This window comes from Hippocampus bargibanti, linkage group LG03 (assembly GCF_051943395.1).
Source record: "Hippocampus bargibanti isolate YZ-2025 linkage group LG03, ASM5194339v1, whole genome shotgun sequence".
NCBI classification, from domain to species: Eukaryota; Metazoa; Chordata; class Actinopteri; order Syngnathiformes; family Syngnathidae; genus Hippocampus; species Hippocampus bargibanti.
The window spans coordinates 29,833,743-29,857,013 of NC_142736.1; the positions used below are offsets into that span (position 1 = coordinate 29,833,743).

The following is a 23,271-nucleotide window of genomic DNA, read 5'->3' on the forward strand; positions in this document are numbered from 1 at the left end:
GTGGAGAAGGAAAAAATAAAACAGATTCATTTCATGCAGTAGAAACAAAAGGACATCAACATGATTGGTCCAGATCATGATGATATTGAGTCGCCGTGAACCATTTTAACTCATTCACTGCCATTCACGAATTTATTCGGCAATTGAAAATAGGACGTAGAGTGCCATTACCGATTTGTTTTTTTTCCTTGTTCGGGTGCCGATAAAGCGCTGGCCATGGCCTCTGGCAATGTTTTTCCCTTCTACAAGGGGGCAGCATTTGCCTTTTGTCCATGTTAGCGCTTTGTTACAGCTTCAGCTGTTGTTAAAGCGTTATATAAACCAATATGTATGTATTGTATTGTATTTTGGACAGCCACCCTCATTTCAAGCTCATATACCTCCAGACTCATATAATTTAGGAATTCATCCTTTTTTCTGATGAAAGAAGAGTGTCTAAGGTTTCTTACACTGCATTGAATGTTTATGTAGTCCTCAAACTCAATATTCTCCGGGTCCTGGAATTTGAGTGACAATGACAAAAACCCTGGTACTGGAGTGGACACATTTTTGAACATGTCTGGCCGTTATGAGTTAAAATCTTTGTAGGTGTATGCTAAGTTATATTGGCCCAACGCCAAAGTTATTATATATATGCTACTTTCCGATGTCACATTGAGGTCTGTTTTTCCTTTCATTTCAACACTTTTCCTTGTTTTCATCACTGATAAAACCTCTGAAGTGTCACCACATGTAAAAATAGAATACAGTGATACCTTGGTTTACGAACCCCTTGGCTTACGAACGTTTCGGTTTACGAACGTTCCATTTATGAAAATTTTACCTTGGCATATGAACTTTGCCTTGGCATATGAACCTTTTTCCGACACAGAGCTGCCTCAATTAGTGATGTGTCGTTTACAAACGAGCCCGTTCTTCTGACAACAAAATGGCAGCCGACTGTTTTTGTCTTCTATTCCCCGCACCCACTCGTCGGTTAAAGCCACGTGATTGGTCAAGAATGCAGCAGTGAGGGGGGTGGTTTAAACATTAAAGAGACAGGCAGACGACAGTGAGGGAGTTTCAACTTTGATAGTTCAAAGGCAGAGTGTAGACTGCAAGGTTAAAATGTCCCATCAATCTGGCTCCACAAACAACCCGCAAAAGCCATCTGTACACTTGATGCAAAAAGCTATCAACCCAGCTAAACAGAACACAATTGATGAGGAACAAGGTAAAATTATCACAGAGAAAGCACCGACAAGGGATCATTCCTCAAGATGGTGAAAGAAGAAGGTTACGTTCCTCATCAAGTGTTTAATGCTGATGAAACCGGCCACTCCATTCCGTCAAGCCATTAACGACCATCACAAAGGTAAATAAAATGACTTTATTATATAGTAAAGTTTATTTATTTAATTATAATTCCATGGCACATTAATTATACATAAAATAAGGTATAGTTTGTGTTGTCTTCAGGCTTAGAAAATTAGAAAGAAGAAAATTATGTTTTATGGAGACCTGGGAATGTATTATTCTCATTTTAATGGTTTTCTATGGGAAAATAATTTTTGGGATACACACTTTTCGCCTTACACACTCTGTCTGGGAACCAATTAAGCCAATGTATCACTGTAATAATAAACCTCCACAGTAGCAAGCTAATCCTTTTGATTTGTTTTATTGAATTAACAGGCCAGAACAGATCAGCAATATGTACCTGTGAACCATGTCACATACAGATATTGTTTTTTTTGTCTCACACTTCTATGTTTGCCATTGCTGATAACTTGATGACATCCCTAAAAAACTCAAAACTACTTAACTCCTTTAGATGCTAAAGTCTTTATTGTTTGACAGTTTGAAGTACAAATATTGTTTGACTTTGGACTCATATATCCTGGTTCCACTGCATTTATTTACATTCCATAAGGGGAGAAGGGCTATAAACTCTTAAGAGTCCCCGCCTCCCTGCTCCGGGGCCCACGAGATAATTGCCGCTTTTTTTTAAACAGCCCGTACAGTAAGTGAGGGCCCCACAAGGGCTGTGCCTAAAGAATTTTCATTTCACGGTCAGTTAAGCTCGGTACATCTGGAGGAACCTTGACACAATTACATTCTGGACCATTCTCACGACTTGCTGGAGGATTAGATTTTGATTCCTCGGCATTTATTCGTCCTTAAAGACCATTTGCATGGCTCATGTGTCTGATTGGACTCTTATTTCAAAGCTGAGAAAGTAGGTTGCCGTTCGTTATCGGCAATCGCACATTCTTCCGCTAGGAAAAAAAAATGGCTACGGTACTTCATTTTCTCCCGAAATGGGATTGATTCCCCCAAAGTCTTGCCACGATAGGTATCGTCACTCCTTTCACCTCATTTTTTTTCTTTCAAATCTCCAAGAGGGAACTTTTGAAACAAGATAAGTGGTGTTCTCAGTTTGCAGACAGTGATTTACGAGGGCCTGGAAGGGGTGTTTTGTCATTGTTGTCAGCACCCTGATAACGGAATGACAAGCTTATATACATGATTACAAGCTCACGTCTTCATTACGGCCGCAGGGGCCAACAAATATATGACACAATATTGCAATTACATTTTTCATTTTGTCTTGTTTGCTTCCTGCTCACTTTTATCCAGATTTTTAACACAGGAAAGTAGTCAAGGCACTGGATTCCTGCAGCTGTGAGCGTTTTCACTTGGCAAAATGGCTTCCAAATAGAATATCACAGTCCTTATTCAGAAAATTGATCTTGAAAATTGTTCACATTTTTCGGAGTAGTCGTAGGGGCGGGTGGTCAATACAAGGCGTGAATGCAAAGTCATTACTTATTTAATCCGTTCTCCTAACAAGCTCCGAACTCTCATTTTATGTTTTTGCCAGAGTGTTCCCTTTCCCTAGTTTGTGCTCACACCCAATCGTACCGGAGGCCACAGCTTTCTAGCTACAGTATATTCACAGTTTCTGCTCCCCCTCCGTGTCCTCTACAACACAGCAAGGGTCCCGGGCTTCTATTTTCAAAGAACACCTGGTGCTTTCGTTGCATCCTCGCATGTGCAAGGACATAGAGAAAATTGCCTCAGTCCGTCCTTTTATGATTGAATTACAAACATACAGTTGTTGTCTTGTAATGCAATCTCTGTTTACCAATGTCATGTCCGTCCACCCTGTGTGTTGTGTTCAGATTATCCTGTTCAGGGTCACCGGAAAACTGGAATATGGTGTCAGAAGCAGGCATAAATCTTGACCTGAACACCTGTCACGAGAGAGTACTTATCCAAGGCATTGAAATATTAGCATTTATGCCAACGTAGCATGATAGGTGTCCTGGCTGGTTTGCCAATATTACAGCCTATGAAAGGGGGTTATTTGGCATGACCGTGGCACTGACTGTTTATCTTTCTTACTCTACGCCTGTGTAGCATCTATATTGTCTTTTTTTGATATAAAGTGTAGAATGAGTTTCTGATAGCACCTCAAAGGGCATAAAATTCACACCTCATTCTTGTTCAGGATGATGACAAGAAAAAGGGGCAAGAAAACCGGTCATGTGAAAGGGGTTTCTGATATTTCCTCAGAACTTCATTGCCATATGAACTTGTTTTTGTGATGGTCGTACAGAAAAAAAAACAACGTAAAGGCCTTTTCACACCACCTTTAAACACAAGTATTTTGAAAGGGAACTGTGATACGATGTCAGGAGATGGGAAATGGCCTCTATTTCGTTCAAAGGTGTTGACACAGGAAAAGGGCTGTAGCACGGTGGATTTTTCAAAGGTGGTGTGAAAGGGGCTTCTGAAACTAACTCCAAGGCTGAAAAAAAACACACATAACTTATTTGAAAAAGAAGTTGAAAACAGCTTCTTTTTACGGGCTGTGTAAAAAAGGCTTATGACACGACTTGAAGGTGTAAAACTGCCGTTTCAACCTTGTTCCTTCACTTCCGTTTTGGTGCTGTTTGCACAATACAGCGGCGCAGATAAGAGGATACAAAAAATAGGTAAAATGGGCCTTTTACAGAGATTGCGAAAAAGATTCCTGAAACTCCCTGTCAGAGATGTTCGATCGGACACTGTGGATGAAGACTCGGACCCAGAAAGATTGTCTTTACTGCCGGCAGGAGACGCAGACATGCATGACAGATGGCCAAATTCTGCAGCCCTCTGCCAAGCTATTTATTGAGAGCATATGCAAATTTAAAGGACAACCGACACCATTTTTTTGTTTCCTAACTGACATCAGAAAAACGTTTTATAGCATCTAAAATACCCAAAACACGCAGGCTGATATTTTTAGTCAAACACCAATAAAAATGAGTTATTAAAGTGTCCCAAAACTACTTCAAAATGACCTTGGTGATGCCGAGTTTAAGAAGGTCCCGCCCCCTTGTTTGTGACGTCACGCCAGGACATCTTGCCTTGCTCTAGAATCAAAACAATGGCTTCAGATTCGGAGAAGATGCTTTCTTGTTACTCATCCAGTTATGAATATGATTCAAATAGTTCTGAAGAAGAAGGCATAATAAATGTTTGCAATCGATTAAAGAAGTCCTCCCGTATCAATTCGAGCCGTCAGGACTCCAATGTAGCGTCCCAGAAAATGCACAAGATGGCGCCCAAACTCTGTTGGAAATGGACTGATTTGTCTGCTGGGAATTTGTGTCAACTAGTATCAAATAGTAGTCTTGGTGCGACACACAACGATTCATCATCGCGTTATGTGTTTTCCATCTAATTTCGCCATCAACACGGATCAACACGAGGTTTTCAGTCCAAACAAAGTCCCCAAAATGCATTGTATGTCGCTTTCTCGGTTAGGAGCGTGACGTCACATCAGGCATCGTCATCACCTCGAAAACAAGAGTTCCTAAATATTCAGCGCGATTCTTAAAACGTAAAATAAAGCTATATGCTGTGGAATCTTTGTAAAATATGCTCAGTAGAAGTCATTTGAAGTGATTTTACAAATTATGGACACAACTTGTCCTTTAAGTGAGACATTAGTAAAACATAGTTTTCTTGATTATCTAATCTCTACCACTACCTCACTCAGAAGGTGAAATATTGTCGGGTCAATACAGATCAGTGAGCAAGTTAGGGGGGGGATGCCTCCTCCTTGGTTCGTATCAGATACCCCCAATCAGCTTTTAGACATGGTCTAAAACGGGCTTCTGATATGACTTCAGGTTGACTTTACTCCTGCCCTTCTATTTTTCCCCACGTATCCCAAAAAAGGGACACCAGAAATGATAGAAATTACCCACTGTTAAAGGCAGTGGATATGGGGGCTTTGAGCATATTCTGCAAAGGGGATCAAATAAGCAGGCTGACTTTGTCCCGGAATTTTCATTTCAGTGCCAGTGAGTGTGAAAGCGGCTTGTGAAACTTATTTTTACTTCATCCCCTTTTGCAGCGGATTGTTATCCTCCCAATAATAATTCATGATGTTTAATCGTTACATCATATTTTTCAATGAATGTATTTAGCTTTTAGAGGACTGAAATACCCCCCTGACCCTTTGCATTGTAGCCTTTACGAGTGCTCACAATTGCATTTTTCTCATTTGGCTTAAGCGCAGTTGCTGTAGATGAGAGGGGAAGGGGCCCTGTGTGTGATTGTGAATGTGTGTGTGTTTAAAAAAATAATAATAAAAATGATGTCGCCATTTAGAAGCCCAATAGAGGAATATGTGCAGAGCGCTGATAAACAATCTTTAATAGGACTGACCTTTCATGCTGGCGAAAGTTACTGGGGATTCATTCACCCGTAATTACCATATAGATGATTTTTAGCCCTCTGCTGCCACAGAACATTTCCAAGAGCTCTGCCAATTGATTGAATGGAAATTGAACTGGTTAACATTGTTTTCGTTGCTCTTACAGCTTAGCGCACGTGACCACTGTTGAAAAAAAATCTCTATCAATTCTGATTTTATTCTTCTTTATTTTGGGTGATATCTTTGCTTCGTCCTCTCTGTGTGGAGTTTGCATGTTCTCGTTATCCACTGTTATAAAAATGATTTGTTCCAGATGGATAAATGGATGGATGGATGGATAGTCCAAAGCCAAACTGATTCCATCATGGACCTTTTTATATTTGCCTCCAAAGTTAAAAAAATATTCAGATTTACCCAAATTTTCTAAAAAAAAAGTAGCTCAATCAAAGGGAGTGATTTGACAATCATCCTGGTAGTTATTTTCCGACCATGATACTTGAAACAACATGATAGCTGTGTCAAAAAGCAACCCAGTTTGGGTCAAAAAGGAACAAGCTTGCCACTTGGGTCAATTTGACCCAAAAATCTGGTTTGTTTTGTACAAAACATTTGTTTTGGGTGCAAATCAACCCAGAAACGCCTGTCACTTATTATTGCTTGGTCCCTGTTTGACCCAAATAGACCAGAAAACAAAATAATCCAAGTTGGGTATCACATAGTATGAATTTAGTCCCTAAATAAATAAATCCCGAACTGAAGGGTGATTGTCCACATGCCTGTCGACAATCATACATATATGTTGTCCCAATCTGGAAGACGACATCTTAGCTCAATGCCCAACTGGTGGGTGCTTTTGTATTTTACATTTTCAACTCAACTTTTATTTCTGCAGCACTTAAACAACCACAGCTATTTCAAATTGTAGGTAGAACATTCAGCAATAATTAGAACAGTCATGCATGACTAAATAAAGCTATCTATTTGCTATCTATTAGCTAGGCGCTTATAAATGAAATGTATTATTATTAGAGTAAAGTCTCGTTATATCGATATTCTCGGGAGTCGGAAAAAATATCGATATAACCGGACTATCGATATATCCGATCCTGCGGGCATGTAATTTTCTCCTTGAGTTCATAGAAATAGTATCGTAATAAGCAGTACTATCGATATAACCGATATCGATATAACAAGACTTTACTGTACTACTATATCTATTAGCCATCTGGCTGACGAGCTAGCTATCTAGCTAGCTATCAATTAGCTATATAACTATCTGGCTGGCTGGCTATCTAGCTATCTATCTATTAGCTATCTATTAGCTAACTAGCTAGCTTTTTATCTATTTGAGTTACTTCCGGGTTGAGTGAACGCTGGCGCGTGTCGCTGCCGCTGCTCACCCACGGAAAAACATATCCTGTGACTGTAAAGTGACTTTGAGAGTTTTGAAAGGCTTATCACTTAAATGTATTGTTATTCTTATAAATACACTTCTACAAATTAGCCCAGTGTGCCGCCATTTTCCTTTTGAAGACAGGAGTTTAAAAAATGTGGCCCTTGAGCACTAAAACTTTGCCAATGTCAGTTAAAAGTTGACTTTCCAGGTTTCACTGTACTGGTTAGTGTTTAATAAAAGAGAGAATGAAGAAAAAAATCGATGTTTAAGGAGCATTTTGAAGTAATCATCATATTCCAAACAAACGGCGCAACGGCCCATTGCTCGGCCTGCATCATTGCCATACAGATGGCCGCGACTAATGAGCTCAGCGTGCGTCTTTTTACGGCGCAAACGGCAACCCGTCATGTTTTCAGTAATGACAAAAGCACTTGGAAGCGAGTTGGCTATGCAAATATGCTCACAAGCTTATGTCTGCGCAGCGCGCGTGTGTGTGTGTGTGTGTTTTTCCTCATTTGTGACAAAACAAAACGATTTTTCACAGCATATTCCTGTCACATGTAGATAGAGTTCTTTCCCTGGCTCGGGCATATTGTATTCATGATGAGAGAAGTGACAACAATATGTTGTGTCCGTAAAAGGTGTGACAATCTTTCTGCAAGATGGGCGAGTTCAATAAAGCCTCATGCATTGCTTTATGATGTGTTGATTTAGGTGGAGATTGAGTTTGTGCCGCTGAATACCAGATGGACTCAGCGAGAAGGAACAAATCACCTTCTTGTATTGTGCTCACATCCCCTCCTCTGTTCCATGTCAGCTCTCTGATCTGGCATCCCCTTAGGGACAGCTGCTGGTTTCAAACTAGTGGCAATTCATGCCGATCTGTGAAAACGTGGACCTTGAACGATGCGCTTTCAAGAAAATGTTCCTTCTCCAACTCCGATCTGCGAGAATTTCAAGAATTGGTTGACGTCAACGATGGTCGTTCTATTTTAAAGCTCGGAAACGTGTTTCAAGTGACTGTTTATCCCTCTCAAAGACTTTCGAGTTCCTGGAGCTTTGTCTTAGATCCCAAGGTTTCGTTCTAGAAGTAGTCGATGCTTCTTAAAGGCTTCCAGTAGACAGTCCTCTCAAAGACAACCTCGGGATCTTATGTTAAAGAACAGACTGTTTCATCTTCTCAGCCTCTGCTTCTTTTGACCAGAGTCTACAGACCTTAACTCATTCACTGCCATTCACAAAGTTATTCTGGAATTGAAAATATGAAGTACAGCGTCATTCCTAATTTTTTTCGGGTTTTGTTTTTTCTTGTTTGGGTGCCGATAAAGCGCTGGCCATGGCCTCTGGCAATGTTTTTTCCCTTCCATAATGGGGCAGCCTTTCCCTTTTTCCCAATTTTTGGGGTTTGCTCCAGCTTCAGCTGTTTTTGAAGCGCTACATATGAAAACCAATATGTATGTATTGCATTGTATATTATTCAGAATCAGAAAACCTTTATTCGTCCCACAATGGGGAAATTTGCATTATTATTATTATTATTAGTAGTAGTCGTAATAGTAGTAGTAGTCATAGTAGTAGTAGTAGTAGTATATTATTACATATTATATATATGTATGCATATTTTAGAAAGCCGCCCTCATTTCAAGCTCATATAACTATCATTTCGGAATTAACTCTATTTTTCTGATGAAAGAAGATACTTTAAGGTTTCGTACGGTGCATTGAATGTTTATGTAGTCCTAATATTCAATATTCTGTCAGTCCTGGAATTTGAGTGAAAACCCTGGCCCTGCAGTGGATAGATATTTGCAATATCTGGCAGTGAATGGGTTGAAGATCATCAAGAATCAAAGACTTTCTTTGAAGAGTAAAGTGTTTCTGTTCCTAGATACTCTGAAAAACGAATTGTGCCTTCCAAAAGTCTTTTAAGAACTTGTTCTGCCTTACCTAATTCCATTGACATGTGTTCTTCCATCATGGTTTGGTTCGGGGCCGCCACAAAAATGGACAAAATCCGACTTCAACAGACAGTTACGACGGCGGAAAAAAATCATTGGTACCGCCCTACCCACTCTCGAGGACTTGCACACTGCAAGAATCCAAACAAGGGCGCGGAAAATCCTACTGGACCCTCCGCACCCTGCCCACTACCTTTTCCAGCTAATCCCCTCAAGCAGGCACTACCGATCCATGTGCACCAAGTCCAGCAGACATTTAAACAGCTTCTTCCCCAAGCCATTAACTCTTCAAACAGTAACCCAAATAGAACTGTATAGTGCCTTTTTGCAATTTTTTGATGATGATACTAGTGCACTGTGTTCTACCGGAAACAAATTCCTTGTGTGTTCCACATGCTTGGCAATAAAGATGATTCTGATTGTCCATCAATTGGAATTTTTTTCCAGGTTCACGTTTTTGGAAATGTTTGTTTTTCAAGATTGTGAACACAAATTTCCTTCATCCCAAAGGCCAAAAACAACAACAAAAACAATTTCAAAGCAGATGTCCTGTTTGTTACTGTCTTAAATTACTATTACAGTAAAGTCTCGTTATATCGATATCGAATATATTGATAGTCCCGGTTATATCGATACTATTTCTATGCACGCACGGAGAAAATTACATGCAAACAGGGTCGGATATATCGATAGTCCCGGTTATATCGATATTTTTTCGGACTCCCTTGAATATCGATATAACAAGACTTTACTGTACTTATTTTGAAAATCTGCATTGTGACACTACCACAAAAAAACCACCACAACCCCCATCAACAAAAGAGATGCAGACACAATATGAAAACTAAGAATCAGTACTACATGACCATATTAACACCCCCTTTTCCATTGATGTCCCTCCCACAGAACGCTGGACCCCCCCATATCCGTCAGTATTCAGCTAACCCAGCCATGCTGATGAAGTCCATCGGCAACATAAGCATCCCCAACGGGATGGTCTCGCGGAATCAGCTGACCACCATCAACCAGTCACATCTCAACACGCAGCTGAACCTCAACGCGGGGGGAGCCAAAATTGCCCACACTTCCCCATCACCACCGGCCAGTAAATCTGCCACGCCGTCGCCCTCCAGCTCCATCAACGAAGATGACCAAGATGATGGCAACAGGGTGAGGAAGTCATCAGATTGATTCTAAAGAGATTGGATCTGAAGACGTATCTGCGACTATGTATTTTTATCTGCGAAAAATCAACCATCGTCAATCATTGCAGGTGGTGGGCGAAAAGAGACCGGCACCCGTCGATCCCACGAAAAAGCCCAAGACACCCAAAAAGAAGAAGAAGAAGGATCCAAATGAGCCCCAGAAGCCAGTGTCGGCATATGCCCTGTTCTTCCGAGACACGCAGGCCGCCATCAAGGGTCAAAACCCGAACGCCACCTTTGGCGAAGTGTCCAAGATTGTGGCATCCATGTGGGACGGTCTCGGGGAAGAGCAGAAACAGGTACGGCCAACTGATTCTGAACTGTAATCATTGACGGTGAAGATCACTAGATCTTGCTTGGTAGTTCCAATCGACTGTTCACATCCTCAAGCATTCAATTTGTTTCTTTCGGGTTTTTCAGGGTTCTTCTTTCTTTGTTTGGCTGCTTCTAGATTGGTCCTACAATATCTCACAAACTAGCTCTCTCTCCACAGTACATTTGAGAACCTGCTGTTTCTTTCTCAGAGTCTTTATGGCTTCTTGCCACTGAGATGCTTCTGAACCAAATATTTCTTTTCAAAAAGGAAGAACCACGTCACTTTTCAAAGACTGAGAGACCCATTGCTTTCTTCTCAATGACAATTTCATATAAAAGACACTTCCAGGTAGCTTTCCAAAGATCTTTCGAGGAACACACTTTCCAGACCGCAGGTTTTAAAACCTGTGTAGCATTTATGTCCAATGTTTGGACATATTGGATTGTTGGACAGGTGTCCACGGTCTCCGGTACAAGTTCTATCAGTTGCCATGTCGTTGCAGGTGTATAAAAGCAAAACAGAGGCTGCCAAGAAAGAGTACTTGAAGGCCCTGGCAGCATACCGTGCAAGTCTGGTCTCCAAGGTGAGATATTACTCTTAAACCTGAAAAGGTTTTGCATGAGGGTCCCTCGATTGATTTTTGTTGTTGTTCTTCCTGCTTCCAGGCTGCAGCGGAATCCGCAGAGGCGCAGACGATTCGGTCGGTGCAGCAGACCTTGGCCTCCACCAGCCTCTCTCCCGGCCTGGTACTGCCCTCACCCCTCAATCAGCACCCCTCCATGCCGTCTGCCTCCCAGGCCCTTCAGCAAGTCCTCCCCCGAGCCATCGCCCCCAAACCCCTTCAAATGAGACTTGGGGGCAGTCAAATCGTCACTTCGGTCACTGTTTCTCACCAGAACATGTCGCCGTCGATGCCGCAAATGCTGGGCCAGATGGGCTCCGGCGGCACCATGGCGCATTCCACGGCCGTGTCTCAGATGAGCCCGCCCATGCAGCAGCAGCATGCCATGCAGCAGCAAATGCAGCAGCACCTCCAGCACCACCAGATGCAGCAGCAGCAGATGCACCACCAGCAGATCCAGCAGCAGATGCAGCATCAGCACTTCCAGCACCACCTCCAGCAGCAGCTCCAGCAGCACCACATCCACCACCACCACCAACAACAACAACAACAACCGCCGCCGCAGCAGCAGCAGCACTTGCAGATGCAGCACATGCAAATGCAGCAGCAAATGCATCAGCAGCAAATCCAGCATCTTCAACAACACCAGTCCCAGTGTTCCCCGCCGCATCACTCTCCCGGTACGCCCCATTCGGTGGGCTCCGCGTCGCTCGGCAGCCCCCAGCCAGCGCCCCAGCAGCAGAACCCTCCGCCGCCGCAGCACCCTTCCCAGAGCCAGGCTCACGCCCAGGTCCTTTCCCAAGTCAGCATTTTCTGAGCCAAAATCCAACAGGGACATTAGAATAAAAGCATCGGTCCAGGTTGCTTTTCAACGTTGCACTTAACAAGTGTGTCACAATTTAGAATGTGATAAGAAGAAGAACTGGTGTCGATTGTTCTAGACGGATATGCACTCGCGTCCAAATGGGAGTCCAAAGGGAGAGAGGTGTTGATGGGGTTTCGTCCAAGCTCGGATGGCGTTTACCGACACTCCGTCACTTACGAACAACTTGAGTTCCAGAAGACATTTTCTGTCTTCATTTGTTCTTTTTGTTGTTGTTGTTGTTGCTCTGGATTTCTTAGCTTACCTTGATCATTAAAGGACAACCGACACCATTTATTTGTTTCCTAACTGACATCAGAAAAACGTTTTATAGCATCTAAAATACCCAATACATGCAGGCTGATATTTTTTGTCAAATGCAAAACACCAATAAAAATGACTTAAAATGTCCCAAAACTACTTCAAAATGACCTCGGAGATGGCGAGTTTCAGAAGGTCCCGCCCCCTTGTTCGTGACGTCACGCCGGGATGTCTTGCCTTGCTCTAGAATCAAAACAATGGCTTCAGATTCGGAGAAGATGCTTTCTTGTTACTCATCCAGTTATGAATATGATTCAAATATTTCGGAAGAGGAAAGCATAAATGTTTGCAATCAATTAAAGACGTCCTTCCGTATCAATTCAAGAAGTCTGGACTCCAATGTCGCGTCCCAGAAAATGCACAAGATGGCGCCCAAGCTCCGTTGGAAATGGGCTGATTTGTCTGCTGGGAATTTGCGTCAACTAGTATCAAATAGTAGTCTTGGTGCAACACACAACGATTCACCATCGCATTATTTATGTGTTTTCCTTCTAATTTCGCCATCAACACGAAGTTTTCAGACCAAACAAAGTACCCAAAATGGATTGTGTGTCGCTTTCTCGGTAAGGGGCGTTACTGACGTGACGTCACGTCAGGAATCGTCACCAACTCAAAAACAAGACTTCCTGAATATTCAGCGCGAGTCTTAAAATATAGCTATTTGCAGTGGAATCTTTGTAAAATATGCTCAGTAGAAGTCATTTGAAGTGATTTTACAAATTATGGACACAACTTGTCCGGAGGCGTCGGTTGTCCTTTAAAGGAGTCAATACGAAATTTTAACAACAAATACCATGATTTTTTTTCTTGTAACTATGTCATTTTTTTCTGTATGCTTTTCTTTATCATATCAAAGGACTTTCGAGATAGACGATCCCAGTCTGAAGAATTTTTTCAAGCATGTTTTTTTTTTTGTCTTTTGGAGTCACGTTGTAACCTGTGAAAATAGCTCCATGTCTCGATTCTGATGCTCAAAAAATGGACACCCTTCTCCGAAAGACAAAATATAATTTTCCTCTGAAACATTTTGGACGAAACTGGTTTTTGGTTTTCATTTCACCGCAATTAGTTCCAGTAGTCCAAAGTGCCTCACTGCATGGTTTCTGGGCAATCGGTACACTAAAGCTACGCAACTCAAAATGTCATTTCTTTTTTTAAACAACCTCGTAAATATTCATGTCCAAAATAGATCCCAAGTTTAATGTTCGTAAGTAATGGGGTGCCGGTACTCGTTTGTTTGTGGTGTCTTTCAGATATCTGTGGGTACGCCATGTGTCTGTCACTGTTTTTATTTAATGCAAAAGCTTTATTTATGGCCAGAGACGATGACAAATGGGATGGACTCATGTAAAAGTCAGGACTTGGACTTCACTGGTCCCTGGTTGGAAGGACGTTTTCAGGATCAGACATATCTTTTTTTTCTGACGCCGGGTCGTCCAATTGTCGCTGTTATCTGCTGTATTTTTATTTTTATTTTTTTTATAGAGACGGACGGGGCTGCTATTGCCCCCATCTAATCCCTCAAAATCCAATCGTCTATTACTTTTCACGTCAGTTGTTCAAACAAGTAAATTGTCTTATTTTTGTCAAACAAAAAAAAAGTGGGAGGAATATTTTATAATCCATTTCACTAGGCGGACGATTTGGAAGGGATGGGGGTGTATTTTTACCATGACAATAAATGTAAAAAAAATAAAGTAAATAAATACTACAAAATAAAGCAGAAGTGATCTTCTGCTGCACTGCCAAAGCCAACTGAAAATTAATTCACTAAAAATACGAAAGGCATTGGAGATTTTTTTTTTTCTTTTTGCAAAAGTAAGTCCGAAACACAAACACACATAAAAAAGACATGGTTGTACATTTTTTTCATATCACTTGTAAAGTTTTAATATGTGAGGCTTTAATGAAAACATTGTTCAATTGACCTGTGGATTGCTATATCACATTATGCGTTTTCTGCTCTTTTTCTACTTTGTTTCTATGAGTTACAATAGCAACAATCAGTTTTTCTTGCTTCCTTCGCTTTGCCATACAAGTAGACAATTCGTCAAGGCATCCGAGAGACATTCCATCACACCTAATAAGCCAGTAGCCATATTTTTTTTGTATGAAGTATTATATATTTGTGTGTGTTCAGAATTAAAACTATCAATCGCAAATATTTATTTGATGGGATCCTTTTTTTTGTTTCAGGAGTTATTATGCCTTTTACTTATTGTTAGCTACTAAATAAATACACTGATGAAAGTGATTGGAGCTGGCGATTTTGTTTTTAGTATGATTTAATGTTTGCGACACATTTTCAATGAGTAAGCTAATACCAGTATAGTGATACCTCCGTTTATGAACCCCTTGGTTTACGAACATTTCGGTTTACGAATGTTAAATTTATGAAGATTTTACCTTGGCATACAAACTATTTTTCCTGATGCACACGGAGCTGTCTTGCTAGTCTTTGGTTAAAGCCACGTGATTGGTCAAGACCGCAGCAATGAGGGGGAGGTGGTTTAAACATTAAAGAGACAGGCAGACGACAGAGAGAGAGAGTGACAAAATGGATAGGAAACAGTGAAATTTGGACTTGTTTCAACTTTAAAAGTTCAAAGGCAGAGTGTAGACTGCAAGGTTAAAATATCCCATCAATCAGGCTCCACAAAAAACCTCCACAAGCCATCTGTACACTTGATGCAAAAAGCTATCAACGCAGCTAAACAGAACACAATTGTCGAGGAACTAGGTAAAATTATCGCAGAGAAAGCACCTCCAAGGGATCATTCCTCGAGATGGTGAAAGAAGAAGGTTACGTTCCTCATAAAGTGTTTAATGCTGATGAAACCGGCCACTCCATTCCATCAAGCCATCAACGACCATCACAAAGGTAAATCAAACTACATTATTATACTATACAGTTTATTTCTTAAATTACAATACCATAGCATATTTATTGTACATAAAATAATGTGTATTTTGTGTAGTTTTAAGGCTTAGAAAATTAGAAAGTTATATTTCATGGGAACGGATTATTCTCATTTTAATGGTTTCTTATGGGAAATTAATTTATTATTATTATTATTATTATTATTATTATTATTATTTTGATGCTCATTCGTCCAGTCAGAAGGACATTGCAGTCATCAAGTGTACTGATAAAGTCAGTATTAATGAAGCAGAAATCAAGTAAAAAGGTTCTTTAATTTGGGGACAGACGGACAAGATGTGTCGTTGTGTAAAGTATGGCAGGATGTGACGTCATGTAAAGGCGGGCAGGATGTGACATATAAGGAAGACCACGAAAAACAAAATGATGCAAAAGGAAATAGAAAAGATGTTTAAAATGTAAAAATGTTCGTATAGCGAATATCCTTAACCTTAACTACTTTGAGATAAAAGCACGGGTAAGTCTTATTTTTTTCTTTATCTACCTGCAACAGGGAATTGATATGTAGATTATCTCAGGTGCTAAAAGTCTGTTTGACGAGAGAGGAGAAAGACAACCTGAATTGCACGATTTTGGGGGACAGCTGCTGGTTTCAAACTAGTGGCAATTCATGCCGATCTGTGAAAACGTGGACCTTGAACGATGCGCTTTCAAGAAAATGTTCCTTCTCCAACTCCGATCTGCGAGAATTTCAAGAATTGGTTGACGTCAACGATGGTCGTTCTATTTTAAAGCTCGGAAACGTGTTTCAAGTGACTGTTTATCCCTCTCAAAGACTTTCGAGTTCCTGGAGCTTTGTCTTAGATCCCAAGGTTTCGTTCTAGAAGTAGTCGATGCTTCTTAAAGGCTTCCAGTAGACAGTCCTCTCAAAGACAACCTCGGGATCTTATGTTAAAGAACAGACTGTTTCATCTTCTCAGCCTCTGCTTCTTTTGACCAGAGTCTACAGACCTTAACTCATTCACTGCCATTCACAAAGTTATTCTGGAATTGAAAATATGAAGTACAGCGTCATTCCTAATTTTTTTCGGGTTTTGTTTTTTCTTGTTTGGGTGCCGATAAAGCGCTGGCCATGGCCTCTGGCAATGTTTTTTCCCTTCCATAATGGGGCAGCCTTTCCCTTTTTCCCAATTTTTGGGGTTTGCTCCAGCTTCAGCTGTTTTTGAAGCGCTACATATGAAAACCAATATGTATGTATTGCATTGTATATTATTCAGAATCAGAAAACCTTTATTCGTCCCACAATGGGGAAATTTGCATTATTATTATTATTATTAGTAGTAGTCGTAATAGTAGTAGTAGTCATAGTAGTAGTAGTAGTAGTATATTATTACATATTATATATATGTATGCATATTTTAGAAAGCCGCCCTCATTTCAAGCTCATATAACTATCATTTCGGAATTAACTCTATTTTTCTGATGAAAGAAGATACTTTAAGGTTTCGTACGGTGCATTGAATGTTTATGTAGTCCTAATATTCAATATTCTGTCAGTCCTGGAATTTGAGTGAAAACCCTGGCCCTGCAGTGGATAGATATTTGCAATATCTGGCAGTGAATGGGTTGAAGATCATCAAGAATCAAAGACTTTCTTTGAAGAGTAAAGTGTTTCTGTTCCTAGATACTCTGAAAAACGAATTGTGCCTTCCAAAAGTCTTTTAAGAACTTGTTCTGCCTTACCTAATTCCATTGACATGTGTTCTTCCATCATGGTTTGGTTCGGGGCCGCCACAAAAATGGACAAAATCCGACTTCAACAGACAGTTACGACGGCGGAAAAAAATCATTGGTACCGCCCTACCCACTCTCGAGGACTTGCACACTGCAAGAATCCAAACAAGGGCGCGGAAAATCCTACTGGACCCTCCGCACCCTGCCCACTACCTTTTCCAGCTAATCCCCTCAAGCAGGCACTACCGATCCATGTGCACCAAGTCCAGCAGACATTTAAACAGCTTCTTCCCCAAGCCATTAACTCTTCAAACAGTAACCCAAATAGAACTGTATAGTGCCTTTTTGCAATTTTTTGATGATGATACTAGTGCACTGTGTTCTACCGGAAACAAATTCCTTGTGTGTTCCACATGCTTGGCAATAAAGATGATTCTGATTGTCCATCAATTGGAATTTTTTTCCAGGTTCACGTTTTTGGAAATGTTTGTTTTTCAAGATTGTGAACACAAATTTCCTTCATCCCAAAGGCCAAAAACAACAACAAAAACAATTTCAAAGCAGATGTCCTGTTTGTTACTGTCTTAAATTACTATTACAGTAAAGTCTCGTTATATCGATATCGAATATATTGATAGTCCCGGTTATATCGATACTATTTCTATGCACGCACGGAGAAAATTACATGCAAACAGGGTCGGATATATCGATAGTCCCGGTTATATCGATATTTTTTCGGACTCCCTTGAATATCGATATAACAAGACTTTACTGTACTTATTTTGAAAATCTGCATTGTGACACTACCACAAAAAAACCACCACAACCCCCATCAACAAAAGAGATGCAGACACAATATGAAAACTAAGAATCAGTACTACATGACCATATTAACACCCCCTTTTCCATTGATGTCCCTCCCACAGAACGCTGGACCCCCCCATATCCGTCAGTATTCAGCTAACCCAGCCATGCTGATGAAGTCCATCGGCAACATAAGCATCCCCAACGGGATGGTCTCGCGGAATCAGCTGACCACCATCAACCAGTCACATCTCAACACGCAGCTGAACCTCAACGCGGGGGGAGCCAAAATTGCCCACACTTCCCCATCACCACCGGCCAGTAAATCTGCCACGCCGTCGCCCTCCAGCTCCATCAACGAAGATGACCAAGATGATGGCAACAGGGTGAGGAAGTCATCAGATTGATTCTAAAGAGATTGGATCTGAAGACGTATCTGCGACTATGTATTTTTATCTGCGCAAAATCAACCATCGTCAATCATTGCAGGTGGTGGGCGAAAAGAGACCGGCACCCGTCGATCCCACGAAAAAGCCCAAGACACCCAAAAAGAAGAAGAAGAAGGATCCAAATGAGCCCCAGAAGCCAGTGTCGGCATATGCCCTGTTCTTCCGAGACACGCAGGCCGCCATCAAGGGTCAAAACCCGAACGCCACCTTTGGCGAAGTGTCCAAGATTGTGGCATCCATGTGGGACGGTCTCGGGGAAGAGCAGAAACAGGTACGGCCAACTGATTCTGAACTGTAATCATTGACGGTGAAGATCACTAGATCTTGCTTGGTAGTTCCAATCGACTGTTCACATCCTCAAGCATTCAATTTGTTTCTTTAGGGTTTTTCAGGGTTCTTCTTTCTTTGTTTGGCTGCTTCTAGATTGGTCCTACAATAGCTCACAAACTAGCTCGGCGTCAGTACGGTTCCTCTCCACAGTACATTTGAGAACCTGCTGTTTCTTTCTCAGAGTCTTTATGGCTTCTTGCCACTGAGATGCTTCTGAACCAAATATTTCTTTTCAAAAAGGAAGAACCACGTCACTTTTCAAAGACTGAGAGACCCATTGCTTTCTTCTCAATGACAATTTCATATAAAAGACACTTCCAGGTAGCTTTTCAAAGATCTTTCGAGGAATACACTTTCCAGACCGCAGGTTTTAAAACCTGTGTCGCATTTATGTCCAATGTTTGGCCATATTGGATTGTTGGACAGGTGTCCACGGTCTCCGGTACAAGTTCTATCAGTTGCCATGTCGTTGCAGGTGTATAAAAGCAAAACAGAGGCTGCCAAGAAAGAGTACTTGAAGGCCCTGGCAGCATACCGTGCAAGTCTGGTCTCCAAGGTGAGATATTACTCTTAAACCTGAAAAGGTTTTGCATGAGGGTCCCTCGATTGATTTTTGTTGTTGTTCTTCCTGCTTCCAGGCTGCAGCGGAATCCGCAGAGGCGCAGACGATTCGGTCGGTGCAGCAGACCTTGGCCTCCACCAGCCTCTCTCCCGGCCTGGTACTGCCCTCACCCCTCAATCAGCACCCCTCCATGCCGTCTGCCTCCCAGGCTCTTCAGCAAGTCCTCCCCCGAGCCATCGCCCCCAAACCCCTTCAAATGAGACTTGGGGGCAGTCAAATCGTCACTTCGGTCACTGTTTCTCACCAGAACATGTCGCCGTCGATGCCGCAAATGCTGGGCCAGATGGGCTCCGGCGGCACCATGGCGCATTCCACGGCCGTGTCTCAGATGAGCCCGCCCATGCAGCAGCAGCATGCCATGCAGCAGCAAATGCAGCAGCACCTCCAGCACCACCAGATGCAGCAGCAGCAGATGCACCACCAGCAGATCCAGCAGCAGATGCAGCATCAGCACTTCCAGCACCACCTCCAGCAGCAGCTCCAGCAGCACCACATCCACCACCACCACCAACAACAACAACAACAACCGCCGCCGCAGCAGCAGCAGCACTTGCAGATGCAGCACATGCAAATGCAGCAGCAAATGCATCAGCAGCAAATCCAGCATCTTCAACAACACCAGTCCCAGTGTTCCCCGCCGCATCACTCTCCCGGTACGCCCCATTCGGTGGGCTCCGCGTCGCTCGGCAGCCCCCAGCCAGCGCCCCAGCAGCAGAACCCTCCGCCGCCGCAGCACCCTTCCCAGAGCCAGGCTCACGCCCAGGTCCTTTCCCAAGTCAGCATTTTCTGAGCCAAAATCCAACAGGGACATTAGAATAAAAGCATCGGTCCAGGTTGCTTTTCAACGTTGCACTTAACAAGTGTGTCACAATTTAGAATGTGATAAGAAGAAGAACTGGTGTCGATTGTTCTAGACGGATATGCACTCGCGTCCAAATGGGAGTCCAAAGGGAGAGAGGTGTTGATGGGGTTTCGTCCAAGCTCGGATGGCGTTTACCGACACTCCGTCACTTACGAACAACTTGAGTTCCAGAAGACATTTTCTGTCTTCATTTGTTCTTTTTGTTGTTGTTGTTGTTGCTCTGGATTTCTTAGCTTACCTTGATCATTAAAGGACAACCGACACCATTTATTTGTTTCCTAACTGACATCAGAAAAACGTTTTATAGCATCTAAAATACCCAATACATGCAGGCTGATATTTTTGGTCAAATGCAAAACACCAATAAAAATGACTTAAAGTGTCCCAAAACTACTTCAAAATGACCTCAGAGATGGCGAGTTTCAGAAGGTCCCGCCCCCTTGTTCGTGACGTCACGCCGGGATGTCTTGCCTTGCTCTAGAATCAAAACAATGGCTTCAGATTCGGAGAAGATGCTTTCTTGTTACTCATCCAGTTATGAATATGATTCAAATAATTCTGAAGAGGAAAGCATAAATGTTTGCAATCAATTAAAGAAGTCCTTCCGTATCAATTCGAGCCGTCTGGACTCCAATGTAGCGTCCCAGAAAATGCACAAGATGGCGCCCAAGCTCCGTTGGAAATGGGCTGATTTGTCTGCTGGGAATTTGTGTCAACTAGTATCAAATAGTAGTCTTGGTGCAACACACAACGATTCACCATCGCATTATTTATGTGTTTTCCTTCTAATTTCGCCATCAACACGAAGTTTTCAGACCAAACAAAGTACCCAAAATGCATTGTGTGTCGCTTTCTCGGTAAGGGGTGTTACTGACGTGACGTCACGTCAGGAATCGTCACCAACTCAAAAACAAGACTTCCTGAATATTCAGCGAGAGTCTTAAAATATAGCTATTTGCAGTGGAATCTTTGTAAAATATGCTCAGTAGAAGTCATTTGAAGTGATTTTACAAATTATGGACACAACTTGTCCGGAGGCGTCGGTTGTCCTTTAAAGGAGTCAATACGAAATTTTAACAACAAATACCATGATTTTTTTTCTTGTAACTATGTCATTTTTTTCTGTATGCTTTTCTTTATCATATCAAAGGACTTTCGAGATAGACGATCCCAGTCTGAAGAATTTTTTCAAGCATGTTTTTTTTTTTGTCTTTTGGAGTCACGTTGTAACCTGTGAAAATAGCTCCATGTCTCGATTCTGATGCTCAAAAAATGGACACCCTTCTCCGAAAGACAAAATATAATTTTCCTCTGAAACATTTTGGACGAAACTGGTTTTTGGTTTTCATTTCACCGCAATTAGTTCCAGTAGTCCAAAGTGCCTCACTGCATGGTTTCTGGGCAATCGGTACACTAAAGCTACGCAACTCAAAATGTCATTTCTTTTTTTAAACAACCTCGTAAATATTCATGTCCAAAATAGATCCCAAGTTTAATGTTCGTAAGTAATGGGGTGCCGGTACTCGTTTGTTTGTGGTGTCTTTCAGATATCTGTGGGTACGCCATGTGTCTGTCACTGTTTTTATTTAATGCAAAAGCTTTATTTATGGCCAGAGACGATGACAAATGGGATGGACTCATGTAAAAGTCAGGACTTGGACTTCACTGGTCCCTGGTTGGAAGGACGTTTTCAGGATCAGACATATCTTTTTTTTCTGACGCCGGGTCGTCCAATTGTCGCTGTTATCTGCTGTATTTTTATTTTTATTTTTTTTATAGAGACGGACGGGGCTGCTATTGCCCCCATCTAATCCCTCAAAATCCAATCGTCTATTACTTTTCACGTCAGTTGTTCAAACAAGTAAATTGTCTTATTTTTGTCAAACAAAAAAAAAGTGGGAGGAATATTTTATAATCCATTTCACTAGGCGGACGATTTGGAAGGGATGGGGGTGTATTTTTACCATGACAATAAATGTAAAAAAAATAAAGTAAATAAATACTACAAAATAAAGCAGAAGTGATCTTCTGCTGCACTGCCAAAGCCAACTGAAAATTAATTCACTAAAAATACGAAAGGCATTGGAGATTTTTTTTTTCTTTTTGCAAAAGTAAGTCCGAAACACAAACACACATAAAAAAGACATGGTTGTACATTTTTTTCATATCACTTGTAAAGTTTTAATATGTGAGGCTTTAATGAAAACATTGTTCAATTGACCTGTGGATTGCTATATCACATTATGCGTTTTCTGCTCTTTTTCTACTTTGTTTCTATGAGTTACAATAGCAACAATCAGTTTTTCTTGCTTCCTTCGCTTTGCCATACAAGTAGACAATTCGTCAAGGCATCCCAGAGACATTCCATCACACCTAATAAGCCAGTAGCCATATTTTTTTTTGTATGAAGTATTATATATTTGTGTGTGTTCAGAATTAAAACTATCAATCGCAAATATTTATTTGATGGGATCCCTTTTTTTGTTTCAGGAGTTATTATGCCTTTTACTTATTGTTAGCTACTAAATAAATACACTGATGAAAGTGATTGGAGCTGGCGATTTTGTTTTTAGTATGATTTAATGTTTGCGACACATTTTCAATGAGTAAGCTAATACCAGTATAGTGATACCTCCGTTTATGAACCCCTTGGTTTACGAACATTTCGGTTTACGAATGTTAAATTTATGAAGATTTTACCTTGGCATACAAACTATTTTTCCTGATGCACACGGAGCTGTCTTGCTAGTCTTTGGTTAAAGCCACGTGATTGGTCAAGACCGCAGCAATGAGGGGGAGGTGGTTTAAACATTAAAGAGACAGGCAGACGACAGAGAGAGAGAGAGTGACAAAATGGATAGGAAACAGTGAAATTTGGACTTGTTTCAACTTTAAAAGTTCAAAGGCAGAGTGTAAACTGCAAGGTTAAAATATCCCATCAATCAGGCTCCACAAAAAACCTCCACAAGCCATCTGTACACTTGATGCAAAAAGCTATCAACGCAGCTAAACAGAACACAATTGTCGAGGGACGAGGTAAAATTATCGCAGAGAAAGCACCTACAAGGGATCATTCCTCAAGATCGTGAAAGAAGGCTACGTTCCTCATAAAGTGTTTAATGCTGATGAAACCGGCCACTCCATTCCATCAAGCCATCAACGACCATCACAAAGGTAAATCAAACTACATTATTATACTATACAGTTTATTTCT

General features: G+C 41.4%; 2 protein-coding genes across 4 annotated transcripts in view; both read left to right on the forward strand.

Moving 5' to 3' along the window:
• Nucleotides 1-14,608, forward strand: part of LOC148900924 (TOX high mobility group box family member 3-like) — a 71,278-nt gene extending 56,670 nt beyond the window's left edge. Inside the window, exons 4-8 of one of the 2 annotated variants that reach the window (XM_088992996.1) lie at nt 9,956-10,219; nt 10,323-10,553; nt 11,073-11,153; nt 11,236-11,316; nt 11,467-14,608. In XM_088992996.1, the coding sequence (XP_088849122.1) occupies nt 9,956-10,219; nt 10,323-10,553; nt 11,073-11,153; nt 11,236-11,316; nt 11,467-12,009 (1,200 nt within the window). In that variant the 3' untranslated portion in view covers nt 12,010-14,608. Of the gene's footprint in view, nt 1-9,955; nt 10,220-10,322; nt 10,554-11,072; nt 11,154-11,235 lie in introns of both variants that reach the window. The other variant, XM_088992995.1, reaches the window with a different exon arrangement.
• A 3,313-nt stretch (nt 14,609-17,921) lies between these two features.
• LOC148900925 (TOX high mobility group box family member 3-like) lies at nt 17,922-22,578 on the forward strand. 2 transcript variants are annotated; one of them, XM_088991343.1, is made up of 5 exons: nt 17,922-18,180; nt 18,284-18,514; nt 19,049-19,129; nt 19,212-19,292; nt 19,443-22,578. In XM_088991343.1, the coding sequence occupies exons 1-5, from the start codon at nt 17,962-17,964 to the stop codon at nt 19,983-19,985; spliced, it is 1,155 nt and encodes a 384-aa protein (XP_088847469.1). In that variant the 5' UTR covers nt 17,922-17,961; the 3' UTR covers nt 19,986-22,578. The 2 variants fall into 2 exon arrangements, with proteins under 2 accessions (XP_088847469.1, XP_088847468.1); XM_088991342.1 differs by having other exon boundaries at nt 19,212-22,578.
• The last annotated feature ends 693 nt before the right edge of the window (nt 22,579-23,271 follow it).

Coding starts and splice junctions, on each gene's coding strand:
- LOC148900925 (XM_088991342.1), top strand. CDS start 17,962: ATGCTGATGAAGTCCATCGGCAACATAAGCATCCCCAACGGGATGGTC. Junction 18,181..18,283: donor ACCAAGATGATGGCAACAGG/GTGAGGAAGTCA, acceptor CAATCATTGCAG/GTGGTGGGCGAAAAGAGACC. Junction 18,515..19,048: donor TCGGGGAAGAGCAGAAACAG/GTACGGCCAACT, acceptor ATGTCGTTGCAG/GTGTATAAAAGCAAAACAGA.